Here is a 13,296-nt window from a genome sequence, read left to right on the forward strand (position 1 = left end):
GCCTCAACTCGGAGGGGGGGTGGTGGTGGTGGTGGTTCTCGCCTCGCCTCCCTTCTTTCCCTCCCTCCGGCGCGGGCTGCTCCCTCCCCGTGGGGCGCAGGGAGGCGAGCCCGCCCGCCCGGGATGCCATGGCTCCGCCGGGCTCCGCGCTGCCCGCCTGCCTGCTGGGGCTGCTGCTGCTCGGCTGCCGCGGAGGTAAGAACCGGGGCGGGCTTGGGGAGCGGGCGGGGGAACGGACCTGCCGCCGCCGCCGCGCCCGGTACTGGCGCTGCCGCCCTCACCCCTCGGTCGGTCTCTCGGTCCGTCGGTCGGTCCCTCCCGCACTTCGCGTCCCCTCATCACCCCCGTGGTGGCCGGAGCCGTGTTCGTCGCCTCTCCCCCCGCCTCCCTCCCCAGGCTCTGTGCCGTGTCCCGGTCCCTCTTTGCTCGTCCCCAGCCGGTCCCGACCCCGCACGTCTCCCCGGTCGCTCCCAGCCCGTCTCCGTGGAGTCGGGACCGAAGAGCTGCGGGGGCTGGAGGGACCGAGCGCGGCTGCGGGGTCCCCCACGCCCGGGTCCGCCCGTGCGGCGCGGGGATGCGGGGCTGCCCCCGTTCCCTGCCGGGGGAGCATCCCTCTGCGGGAGCGGGGGGCTCGTCGTGTCCCACCCCCCTTTCCCCGAGGTTGTGGCTTTCGGCTGAAGGCTCCTACATCAGCCGTGAGCCGGAGGCAGCCCTAAGCGTTCCCCTATAGCTGTGTTTTCAGTGGGGAACCCCGCTGCGCCGGGAGCTGCGGGGAAGGGACGGCGGTGGCGGTGTTTGCGGGGCTCTCGCCCCCACGACCGGCACTTTGGGAGGGATGGGGTGGCGGTGGCGTGGGTTGGGGCATCCGTGCCCGGGGACCGGACCCGAAAATCCTCACCGGGGATGGGAGCGGGAGGCAGCGCCGGCGTTAAGGAGCCGGGTTTGTCACCCGAGGTGCGGGGAAGGGATGTTGGGCTGCGAGTTGCGGGCGTGCCTGGAGAGCTACTTCAAACCCCCCGGTATTGTGCTGCCCTGGCTCGGTTCACGGAGCCGCAACCGGTAACACCACCCACCGGACCGGGGCCGAACTACAAAAACATCAAAGGGATTCTTCCCCGGACCTACTGTGCACATGCCCTGCTGATAAATTGCAAATCTTTTCCTTCTGCTGGTGATGTTGCTTAAACGTGGGTCTAATCTGAGAAGGATGCAGAGAAAGATGCTGTTCTGCAGCAAAACACCCTTGTGCATCTTGCCCTAGCAGCCTTAAAGATAAGGAAAAGTAGGAATTGTTTAGAAAATGTGCAAGCAGCCCAGCGTGGTTAGACAGGGGAAAAAGAGTGTGTTAGATTAATCAGAGATTAGCTGCCGCGGTGTTTAGGAAAGCAGGCTGTGGGCTATTCCCATCATAAATCTCGCCACGTGGTTCGTAGCAGCCACGGCGAGCAGGAGAAGCCAGTGGAACTCGCAGAAAATATAAGTTATCTGTGAAGTGGATGTAACGAGGGAAGGTCTCGTTGCCCTGTTAGGAGGCACGCGGCAGTGCAATAAGGATGGCTGGAAAAGCGCTTCTTTTTTGGGGGGGGGAGGAAAGGAAAAGAAGTGAATTTTTGAAAGCAAAACTTTAGCGAGTTGAGTTTGTGTCTAGTTTATTGCCTGCTGCTGTCCAAATTGCCCTGTGTGTTTATTTGTGCTGTGGCTTGGCAGCTCAGTGGCTCCTGACTTTGGGGTGTGTTTTGCTGGTCCCGCTAAAAAGTGCTTGACTGCACTTTAAAGATTTTTTTTGTGTTCTGGGCGTTTTTCCCCCCCTCGGTGGTTTATATGCTTTAGACGTGGTTAACAGCGAGATAACGTGTTTCTGTGCTCTGCTGAATTTAATAAACCCTCCTGCATCGCCACGGGGAGGGATGCTCGTTGGGAGCGGTGCTGCGTCGTGTGGGACGGGATGCTCCTCTTCCACCCCTGAGGTTTTCAAACTCCCCAAAATGCTGGCCTGGGTGACTGTGAACCAGGCATCGGGAGCTGCTGGTCATTCTGCTGGAGTGGGCTAAGCAGAGAGAGACAGTATTTTTTTTCTCTTTTTTTTTTTTTTTTTTTAATTTCCTGGAGCTCTTTGTTCTGGGTGGTGGACAGCTTTTGTCTGTTATTGCTGAGCCCGGCATTCAAAGGCAGGCATAGGATACCAGAGGCTCCCCGGCTCTGCTCAGTAACAGCCTTGGAATTAAATATGGTCATTTATATTTAAGTAGGCTTAACTTCTAAATTATTGAAGCTATAAGCTTTCACTAATTCCTACTCTCTGTGGCTTTGTTGGCTGGTTGTTTTTTTTTTTTTTTTGATGCAAAAAAAGGATTGCTTTCTCTTAAATTGGTGTAATACCCTGTTGTTTTTTTCTTAATATACATAGAGAGTATCAGGTATCATTTCCCCAGTAACTGCTCGGAGACACTCTATGAAATTCAAGCCCACGTTTGGGCTTTGTCTCTCTCGGGGAGTTCAACAGGAGAACCTCAGGACGTGGTTTTCCCACGTGGTGGATGTGGCGAGCGGCCGGCCCGTGACATGGGCTGGTGGCCTCACAACCAGCTACTTGTGCACCACGTTTGGGACCCGTGCTGGGTGTGAAGCTCAGGCAGGGGTGAAAGCCTGCAGCCACCCGTGCTGGTGGCAAGCAAGCACCCACTGGGGCAACCATGCTGCCAAAACAGTTTTACGTTAATGATCGGACTCGATCTTGAAGGTCCATTCCAACCTAGATGTTTCTATGATTCTAGGTATTTAAAAGCCAGCTGATGGAGAGGGGAATAGGGCAGGTTGATGCCCTCCTGATCTGCCTTGCCACCCCCTGCACAGGGAGTTAGAAATCCTAAACTAGTCCTCTTCTTGTTACCTGTCAGGCTCTGGACCTTGTATGGTGCAAGCTCTTGCGCTCGCTGAGGAGCTGGCAGAGGTTTCCTGGGGGGAGAAGCTGGGCAAAAGGCTCCCAGATCCAAGATTACAACCCAGTTCCCTGCTCAATCCCAGTTTTGGCCCAGATACTCTGGTGCCATGAGCCTGGCGTGGGCCAGCGTGGAGCATCTCAGCAGCCGTACTGTCCGGTGGAGAGCTGCAAAACTGCTCTCATTTTATGGGAAAATGAGACTGGGAAAGCCTCTCTCCCTCTTTTCTGTCTCTCTTCACTTTTATTTTTCTGATTTTCCTTGTTTCTGGAGAGTCCCACGTTGCAGTGTGTGACGTCCCAAGCAGTGCCCGCATGTGATGCCAGCCCCTTGGCTTCACAAACCCTTGGGATGCTGCTCCCCCCCTGACCCCCAGCACCTTCCCATCCTACTGGTATACTTTTTCTCAGGTATACTTTTTCTCAGGTAGGATCCAGCCCTGTTAGGATCCAGGGCTGAACCCGAGGGGAGCAGGACGGGTCCCCACGTGGGGCTGTGGGGTGGGGAGCATCGTGCAGTGGGGTTTGTGTGAAGCCTCTGCCGGTGCCTGGCTTTCCCCCCCGAAGCAGCGAGCGTTCGAGCAGACCACGTGCTTCATTTTGCAGCCCTTAACAGATCTGGGACAGAAGATGCTTTTCTCCTTGCCCCCTTTCCCCCCCCCCCCCCCCCCCCCCGCCTTTATTTCATGCTTTGCGCTCCTGGGCTTCTGACCCCGGATATTGTCCCTTTATTTGATCTAACAAAACAATGCAGGAGCCCCCCTCTGCAGATTAAGAATTCCCTTTTAAAATCAACTGCATAACGTTGGGCAGGAACAGGAATAGTCCGTTCAAAATTACTTTGAAATCACAAACTTATTTGAACTTTACTGGAGCTTTTAGTTTTACAGAGTTTAGAAACTCATAAATTATGTAGCAGGGCTCATGAAAATCTACCCGAGTCCGTTTATCCAAAAGAATATGCAACATTTTGGTTTTGCAAGAAAATAAAAATAATTGTTTACACATGTTCAGGAGTCATTGGCGAGCATATAAAACTGATGGTTAAGCAGGCGAACATGTCAATAATTGCACTTTAAGAGAAGAGAGAGGCAAATAGGGCAGCGCACGGAGGAAAAAGCACACAGCATTCTGATCTGGCCTTGCTATTATATCAAATGTCACTGTTGTATCGCACCCTCCACTCGAGAGGAGCCCAGTCACTTAACAACCCAGACCCGCTCCTGCGTTGGTAATTTAAAACCAGAGTTTCAGAGCAGAGTCAAGGATTTGCTGCCTTTTTTTTTTTTTTTTTTTTCCTTCCCCCCCCCCGATTCTTGCGTGTGTAATTGTGTTGATGAAGCTAATGGCAAGTCAGGAGGATGCGGGTTGTGGCGGGTGATTCTGCTGAGTTGGGAAGATGCTTTTGCAGAAGGATCTTTGCTGCTGAAACCTGAGAGTAGGTGAAAAGGGAGGAAAGTGCTAGAGTTTCGTTATAAAAGGCTGTGGTTTTGGAGGGAGCAGGGATGGGTGAGGTGCCAGGCAGTGCCAGAGAGGAACGGGGCGATGCTGTCCTCCATCCTGAACTTCAGGGTGGGAGGTGATAAGGCAGAGGGGATGGCAGGGAGGAGGGGGTGCTGTGTTTCTTTAGAATCCCCTGGATGCAATTAAGAGTTTCAAAGGTTTTAATGCGCACAGAAACTTCTCTTCCCCCAGAAGGACCTTGCCTTTCCTTTCCTTGCACACCAGCCAGTCCTGCCTGCCAGTGCTCAAGCTGAATGTGAAGGGCTGGGTGACGGGGCTGTGCTGGCTGGTGGCTTTGGCACTGTGATGCCAGGGTGCCTGTGGCTCTCTTGGCAGCCTTGTGCCATCCACCCGACGTGCCTGTGATCCACGAGCGCTGTCACCCACCCTGTGGCCAGGCTGTTCCCTGCTGGGTCTGTGCAAGGGACATTAAAGGGGCATTAAAGGAGCCTTGGGGGCTGAAGCCTGCAGGGACCCCAGCTCTGCCCACGGCGTGTCCCATCTTGGCCACTGCCTTTGGTGTCCTCTCCTGCGTGGTTGTTTCCTGCTCTGTATTTGTATTGCTGATGCCCTCTGTGGTGAGACTGTGATTTGGTCAGGGCTGTGAAACATGTGGGGAATGCAAATAACAACACATCCCATGCCTGGCTTGCTGCCGTGCTCTCTGTGGATGGAGCTACTGTGGGCTACCTGAGAAAAAGTACACCTTTCCAGCTATAGCAACAGGTTTTACCCTACTTTCTTTAGGGATGGGGGAGCCCACAAGGACTCAGAGCTCGTCCTGGAAAGGCTCTTTGTGCTGTGAACGCTTCCAGCTTTCACCCAGCGACCTCCTGGGATTTGCCCACTCTGATCTCAAACATCTGAAAATTATTTGGGGCAACTTCTCTGGCTCTTTGGGCTGTGTTTGCCTTCCTCAGCTAAAATCTGTCTCCCTGCCGAGGGCAGCAATGCTGGGCACGTCTCTGGGCTCTGCATCAGGTGGCGGAGATATCGCGTTAACCTCAACAGGGACCTCCTGCAATCACTTAACGAGTGGATGTGGTTTACACGCCCTGATGGAAAAATCGCTTTATATAACCTCTTGTCTGAAAGGAAAGGGAATAAAAAAATTCTGAGCTAGTAAACTTTACTGCCAGCAAGATGTTGGGCTTGTTATAGCCTATTCTCTTCTTCTTTAAATGTAAATTTTTCTGGATGCCCTTAAGAGCCAATTTGCACTTTATGGCACTGCTTTCCTCCTTAGGGTCTGGGTCAGCCTCAAGGAGATTTAAGGGAGCACCAGCTGGATTTTTAGGTTGCCAATTTCATCAGCTGAAACCCGTTATAATCTGCTGAAGAATATCTTTCAGGTCCTCCTTCTGTATCCTCCCATTTGCAGAAGGGTTTTGGAAAAAAAAAAAAAGCCAAAAAAACCCAAACCAATAAACCCAAACATCCACTGAAAAAACAGGAGCAATTTTTTTTAAGGGCTGTCCCAACCCGCACCCAGGCTTTTGATGCTAATAATCACCTGTGTGCCACTGTAAAAACCTCTGGTCCTGGGCTGGTGGGAGCCCAGGGACATTTTCTTGTGGCTTTATTGAAGCAGGACCGGAGTGGGTAACCTTGGTGGTGGTAAAGCTCACCGGTGGGTCACTGCTGATTTATGCTGTGTTATGCTGGGAGCAAACACGGTAAATCAGGAGAGGACAAATTTCTGCTGGTGAGAGAATGAGAGGCTGTTTGCAGGTGGATGTTGGGCTGTGGATGTGATGAGAGAGGAGCTGGGGCTGCCTCAGTCTCCCCACCAGTGCTCTTGGTGATGCTGCATGAGGAAGACCAAGGTGGACTTGGCTGCTCTTGCAATATCTCACTTCGCCATGAGTTTGTACCAGGCCTTTGGCAGGTCATTTCATCTCCCTGTGATTAATGGTCCCTGTCTAGAAGGGGAGTAATAATACGGGCTTCATCTGTCGGGATCATGAGCTCCTGGGGCAGGGATGGCCCTGCTGGCTGTGGGTCTGGACGGGGTCCAGGAGGATGAGCTGTGATGTGACCGAGGTCCTTTGCGATGGATGTCACCGCTAATTAGAGTGGTGAGATTAGCTGCTGTATTTTTTCAGAAGCGCAGGAGGGAAAGCCAAAATCGTGTTTCCCAAATGGAAAAGGACAATGCTAGGGTATGAGCGAGTTCTTTTGAAGCTTTGAACATGAATCACAGTGTCAAGTAAAAAATAATTAAACTTATTTTTTTTTTTAAATGAACTTCAAAGTGTCTTTTAAGCTTCACATTAATTCGAAGTTCTTTCTCTCAGCACTAAATAAATCTCTTGGTTCAAAAGCACAAGTGCTAATTGGTTTCTCTGAGTATGCCTGTCTGCTTGATCAATAGGGAAAATAGTTTTTGTTAAATATTTGCACATATAGTCACAGATTGTATTGCTCAGGGAGATGGTAAATGTTTCTCAAAAGGAGACTTGTAGAATGAGGATTCCAATAATTTTCTCGTGGCCTTTATGTCAGAGCTAATAACACTTCCTCCTCCATCCTTTTGCAGAAAGCAAAGCAATTTTCCCTTGCGCGCTCCCCGGCACAGCCTGCCGGCGCCGAGACGAGCGCTCTGCTCAGCTGCCTGCCCGACACCCCTGCCTCCAACTACAAACTCAGTTTTACAGTTTCTGCCTCGAGCAGAGGGTGGCTGTGAGCCACGCTGCCTCCTCGTCCGTTTTGGGAGATACCCGGGAGGTTTGTGTGGGATGAGTTGGGTTTGGATCCACAGCCAGCTGGGGCTTTCAGGCTCCCGGAGTGAATGTGCACAACCTCGTCGATTTCCTCCCTGTTTCTCTCAATTAATTGCTCTTTTACTGTTTCCTCCTGCCTTTGGAGTGTCGTTTATTTCCGACTTTGTAAATTCTGTGCCTCACTACTAACCACAACCAGTTATTTATGCTAACGGAGTTGGCTGCCCCTCTCCCTCCCTTACCTCCTTGCTTTGATGTCCTCTCCCTCTTGCCCATCTGAGCTGACCTCTAGAGCAAACACCAGGAGCCTTCTTGTCCCGCCGTGGAAATTCCTCTGCAAGTGTCTCTGTTCCTTTGTCTCTCATCCTGAGCATCCCAGGGAGACTGGGCTCTGCATTCGGACTCTGCCTTTGAGACCTGGAGCTTCACGGTGCCAATCGTGGAAGGTCAAATCCCAACGTCCTTGTTTGAAGCCTGATCCTTGAAAACCATTTTTAATGCAAATAATGCTGTGGTTACAGCCAAATGGATGAATAGAGGTATTTAGAAAGGGACGAAGAAGGTGGAAGGTGCCCAGTTTCCACTGTGCCTTGCACCCAGTTCCCTCTAGAGCGGCTATGTGGATCTCAGGTTGAGCTGTTTGTGGACCAGTTCCTCATACCTGATGGTATGCAGCATCCGAGGGCCTCATTCTTTTTTGAGAAAACCCCTAGGAATGTGATGCCCTGGCACGGAGAAGGCTATCCTTCTCACCAAACCTGCTTTATGCCCCCAGATTAGGCCATGAAGCTGAGGGCCATAGGGAACAGGGCTGGCCTAAAGGTGTCCTTTGGCTGGAGAAGAGCCCGTGGCCACTTCCTCAGAACTTTCTGCATCCTGGGGACCTGCTGGGCTCAGTTTTCCCTGTACCAGAGGTGTTTCGGTGGTGCAGACATGCTCAGGTCAGCTGGCTAGCTTGGGTCTTGCCAACTGTGCCACCAATGACTTACCTATTTGCGAGATTCAGACTTTAACACCACAAAAGACAAAGCCTGTGGATTTTGCAGACTGGGATACTGAAGCTCCTGAGGACCAAAACTTAGTATTTTAAAGCAATACCAGGTGTATCTCTTTAAGGATGCAGATAGGCAGCTTTAGGATGCTTAATGTGCCAGGGAGGGGCATAGGGACTTTGGAAGAGCAGCATATGCCTCTCTGCATCTTTCAGGATCTAAGTATCTGGGGAGAAGAGAGACTTTTGGCTGGATTTGCATGGAAAGCCTTTGTCAAGGTGAAAGATAGAGCTTGGCTTCTCCCAGATCCCCAGATGGGGTGGGCTTGTTTCTCCCCATGTCTCCGGTTAGTTGGTCACATCGCCCTGAAGCCCTAGGAAAGAGACAGTGGGATTTCTCCAAGGTCTGAAAAGCATCCATTGAGGAGAAATTTGAGTGCTTCTGGACAGTGTGAGATGTCTGCAGGTTACAAACCAGTTGCACACTATCAGTGTCACACCTTGAGGCACAGTCCTGCTCTCCACTACAGCCCGGGAGACCCCAGGACCAGCCAGTGTCCATCCCCACCTGGGTGTGTGTCTGAGGGCACCAGTCCTAATGATGAGTGTCATCACTTCTGCTGCTTGAGCAGCCTGGAGTTAGGATGCAGACCGAATGTTTATGGAGGTAAACATGATTATCTCCAATCACAGGCCTTAATGATGGTTATTATAATGACAGCTATTGTGGGAAGGGCATGTAATTATGTTGATTCTTCCTTTTATTATACATATAATAATAAGCTGTTTTATCTAAGAGTACAGGAGAAGCTGGAGGAAGATGGGGCATTTATTTCATTAGGGATTTTTTTCTGATTGCCTGTTAGGCTTCAAATCTTGAAATCTCATTCAATCTTTCTGTAGTCTGAAGTCCCCCTCAGTTCAGTGTTCCTGCCTCCCAGGAGCACCCACGCAGGGAACGGGGCCCCAGCGTGGTAGAGGCTGTTGAGACTCTGGCCACTTTGCAGAAAAATGCGGAGCATTCATTTAATTCCTTAATTTTCACCAAAAAAAAGTAATTGATGGGTTTGTGCTGGCTGTGGTCTAACTTGCTGAGAGGACCCCAGGGCTATCTCATAAAAAAAGAAGTCACAGTGAGCGATAGATCACTGAGATGGCTGGAGCTAGCCTGACGTTTTAAGACTTAATGGGTTAATAAAGAGTGTGTTTTAGGTGTCTGTCACTAAGTAGAGTTTGTCCATTCCCTGCACACCCTCATACCTTGACAGCAGTACCTTTGACCTGCCGTGCACTACCCCTGCCTTCTTTGTCTGCTCCGTCCATCTGCCTCGGCTCAGGTTGCACTCAATGTTTATCCCCCGTAATCCAATTTAAGTTGGCGTAGAAAGCAATGGGGATTTACAGAAAGAAAGAAAGAAAAAAAAAAAATCTCACTGGGGTTGCAGAGCAGAAAAGACAGACTTTTTTTTTTATTCTTCTTTAGGATAACTGCCTCTTCTCATCTCTTATTTTTACCATGCACTAACGAGATGACCTCCACTCTGTTCCTGAGCTTAGTGCGGTGGGATCCTGTCCTTGGTGGGGTCTGTATTAGGGACAGGCATTACAAAAACTGTGCTGTGGCTGATGTTTGCCCAGAGAAATTGCCTGTGTGTCCCCAAATTCTGTGAGCAGCTGTGGAAGCTGGTCCCCCTGAGCCCATGAAACTGGGGAGAAGCTGTATTGCAGGTTGGCTTTTGCTGCTTCTTGTGGGTACACTGTTGACTCTTGTCCTTTTCTCTTCACTTCAGATTTTGGGCATTCGTCCGAGCTGGCGTTCGTCGTGGAGCCCAGTGATGACATAGCTGTGCAGGAGCAGCCCTTGATCCTCTACTGCCAGGTGGAGGGCATCCAGCCCATCACCATCACGTGGCGGAAGAATGGCGTGATGATCGTGGACAGCGAGAATGCCTTCATGTTGGCCAACGGGTCACTCTACGTCTCCCGTTTCCAGAGGGTCCGGGGAGATGGGTCCTCGGATGAAGGCGAGTACGACTGCATGGCCCAAAACCACTACGGGCTGGTGGTGAGCCGGAAAGCGAAGATTCAGGCAGCAAGTAAGTATGGGCATCGTCCCACCTGCACCTCGTGGAGCAATCCTACAAGGGGTCCTGGCTTTGGGAAGCGTGGTGGGTGTTGGGTATTCAGGAGAGAGGATTCAGGGAAGGGGAAGAGAAAAAAAACCCTGGAACTGGTGTGGGCATCTGGCTGGTGTCTCATCTGTGTAGCTGTCCAGGTGTAAAAGAAACTCTCATCAGTCTTCTTGGGGAGAAAACTGAAAGCCACCTTCTAGCTGTAAATTCCCTGTCTCGGAGGGGTAAATTACATTAAAGTCATGCAGTGAAGTAGGCTGTGGTTCACGTATCTCCTGCTGTGGGTGTGGAAGCCCCTTTGCTGTGCTGCATGGCAGGGCTCTGCTTGGCAGGCAGTGCTTTCCAAACCATAGGCAAAGACCTTCTGAAGGTCGCGGTTTCTTTCATTTTTTTATTTAAGGCAGGCAGTGTGGAGGCAGCAAGGTCTTATTTACTACCTGGCGTGGCAATGTCTTTGGGGGCAAGGCTAACAACACCAGACAGATTGTCTGGTGGGGGAGCCTGGAAGAGGAGAGAGATGAAAATGTCAGCGAGGGAATGAAATTTAAAGGTGGGGGAGGAAGAATTACGGGGCAGGCTGTGACTCCAGCTTTGGTCGCTGGTTTTGTGTTTGCCCCAGGACTGGTGGCAGAGCTGAGGTGCCATGGTAGTTCCTGTCCCTGTTGTGTTGGGAGGGGGGACTGTCCCACAGACTGTCTGGGGGCTCTGGGGTGCAGCTGCTAATTCTTTTTGCCTTCGACCAGAAGTTGCTGCTGGGTTTCTTTTATACATGGGTGGAAGGACAGGTGTCTGGTACGGCCCTGGGATCTGGCCGAATGCTGGTTCGTTAAATAAGTTCTACTGAAGGGTTCTCCAACTTGTTTGGGTGATGGCGACCACTCTTCTTTCTGTACAAGCCACTTAGTGCTGCTTCTGTTGCGTTTGCAAATTGCGCTGTGATTATTTTTTTTTTGGTGCAAAGTGGGAAATGTCTGCGGCAAAGCCTGGGGCTGAGGTCCCCTGGCTGCGCTCCCCAAATTGGGGGGGGTCCTTTTGGAGCACTGCTGCCCACTCCCCGCAGCGCCGGGGCCGACTGGCAGCCCACCAAGGGAACACTCCAGCCCTTGTGTGTAACAATCCCCGAGCGCATGAAGTGGCCATCTGCAAACCTAGCTTTTTTTCAGTGGCGTTAAGAAGTGACATTGTCCAGGAGCCAAGGGCTTTGGGGCCCTGCCAGATTAGCAGCTGGATCTCCAACTTGTCAGTCTCGTGGTGCTAAACCTTGGAGCACTTTTGGTGCACGGCTCTGGCATTTACGAGCCGGGAGCCGGCTGATGCACAAGCACAACCTCAAACTTCTCGGACCTGTAAACAGGAGACGTGAGAAGTGGAGGAATTACCTTTGGGATAGAGGATTGTCAATAAACACTGTTATCTCAGCTCCAGCATCAATATGTATGTGATGTGCTGTGTTATCCCTGAATAGCATTTCTTTTTGTAGCCCTAGTTTCGTGTGAATCAAAATGAAAAAGGGATGGCGTTGAAAATGCTCTGAACCCTGGTTTTGCTGGAGGCTTGGTTTCTTGCCAGCTCTGAGAAAAGGTCTGGGTGAAGCCAGCACAAAACAGGAGGCACCTGGCCTTCCATGCCACAGGTGCCTGCGGATAATGGGAATAAAACAGGATGTTGTGGGTAAGTGTAACCTGCTGCTCAGGGCGAGCTCCCCTGCTGTGCCTGAACCACAGGAGCACACACTTGCACTTAGAACTCAGCTTAAATGTAGATGAAATCTCCTAAGAATGAAATCGCAGTTGTACCCTTAAGCCCCCATGTCTCAGAGTGGTTACACACAAGTAATAATGATTTTCCTTGCCCCAAGTCTCAATAAGCAAGTCAAACAAAGGAGGAGGGCGATTGTCCCCACGTTAGAGATGACGGGACCATTGCATCGAAGAACTGGGTGCTGGGCTGCCTGGAAGGGGAAAAAAAAACCAACCCCAATGGCTAAGCAGAGCTTTGCGGAGCAGAGTAAATACTGCCAGTGGGTAAAACCTCCTCCCAGTGCTGATCTCTTCTTCCCTCTGAGCCTGACATCTGAACACAAAAGCAAAGGAGAAATAAAAACCTTTCACAAACAAAAATCTTGAAAGTTGATCAAGGCCGTGCTACTGAGGAATAAAAGGGATCTGACAGAGCGGAGCCCCTCGAGAGCTCTGCTGCACTTTTCGCTGTCTTCAAAGGCAGGCTGTTAGTCTCATATCACCGTTACAGACCCTGGCTTTGTATTATTGCTTGGAATATAATCTTCTTGGCTTGGAGGAATGTACATATTTGCATTCAGGAAATGTGGGCTGGATATCATATTTTTATGTTTCAAATTTACTTCAACACTTGGCATTGAGTAAAATTTAACTGGAAGAATATGCTGCTCTCAGCCGCTGCGCGTGCGGCCCCGATGAGCTCGAGGTGCCTGTAGCTTCCCCATGGAGTGGCCACTTAAATTCTTCATCCTAGAAACGGGCTCGTGAAATGTCTTTAACTAAAATTCAGGCGAATTTCTATATATCATTATTAACTGAAGATGCCCAGCAGAGGGATTGTGGCTGGTTTGTGTATTGGCAGCTCAGGTGCTAAACACATTGATAATATTTTTGTGGCATAACCTTCTTTTGAACGAGTACAAGTGTGCAAGAAGTCCATGTGTGATTGAGTTGAGCGGAGGCATTTCCACCCTCTGCCCAACACGCCGGTTGGAATTCTTTCGCTTGCTGTTTCTGTGCCTGCTCAGACCCTGGTGTGTTAGTTTAAAAGGTTGTGGAATGCAACATGTTTTTATAATCTGATCAGGTTATTGAATACAGATCTTTTCTTTCTCCTAATGACAGTTTCGTAATTTCGCATGACTCCGAGCTGTCTTAATTAGAATCAGTTTTTGTAGGCAGAGTGTTCTCCGGAGGCACTGCTTGGCTGTGTCTTTGGGGGTCTCTCTGAGGAGCTGTATTTCCCTTGTGCATGCCAGAAGCTTGATAC

The 13,296-nt window shown here is 50.8% G+C and overlaps 1 protein-coding gene across 3 annotated transcripts in view; it reads left to right on the plus strand.

Moving 5' to 3' along the window:
* The first annotated feature begins 6 nt into the window (after positions 1–6).
* Positions 7–13,296, plus strand: part of IGDCC3 (immunoglobulin superfamily, DCC subclass, member 3) — a 120,598-nt gene continuing 107,308 nt past the window's right edge. For 2 of the 3 annotated variants that reach the window (XM_014946153.1, XM_014946154.1), the window contains exons 1-2: positions 7–195; positions 9,946–10,251. In XM_014946153.1, coding sequence (XP_014801639.1) covers positions 129–195; positions 9,946–10,251 — 373 coding nt within the window. In that variant the 5' untranslated portion in view covers positions 7–128. The remainder of the gene's footprint in view (positions 196–9,945; positions 10,252–13,296) is intronic. The other variant, XM_014946155.1, reaches the window with a different exon arrangement.

This window comes from Calidris pugnax, unplaced genomic scaffold (assembly GCF_001431845.1).
Source record: "Calidris pugnax isolate Ruff unplaced genomic scaffold, ASM143184v1 scaffold134, whole genome shotgun sequence".
Taxonomy (NCBI): Eukaryota; Metazoa; Chordata; class Aves; order Charadriiformes; family Scolopacidae; genus Calidris; species Calidris pugnax.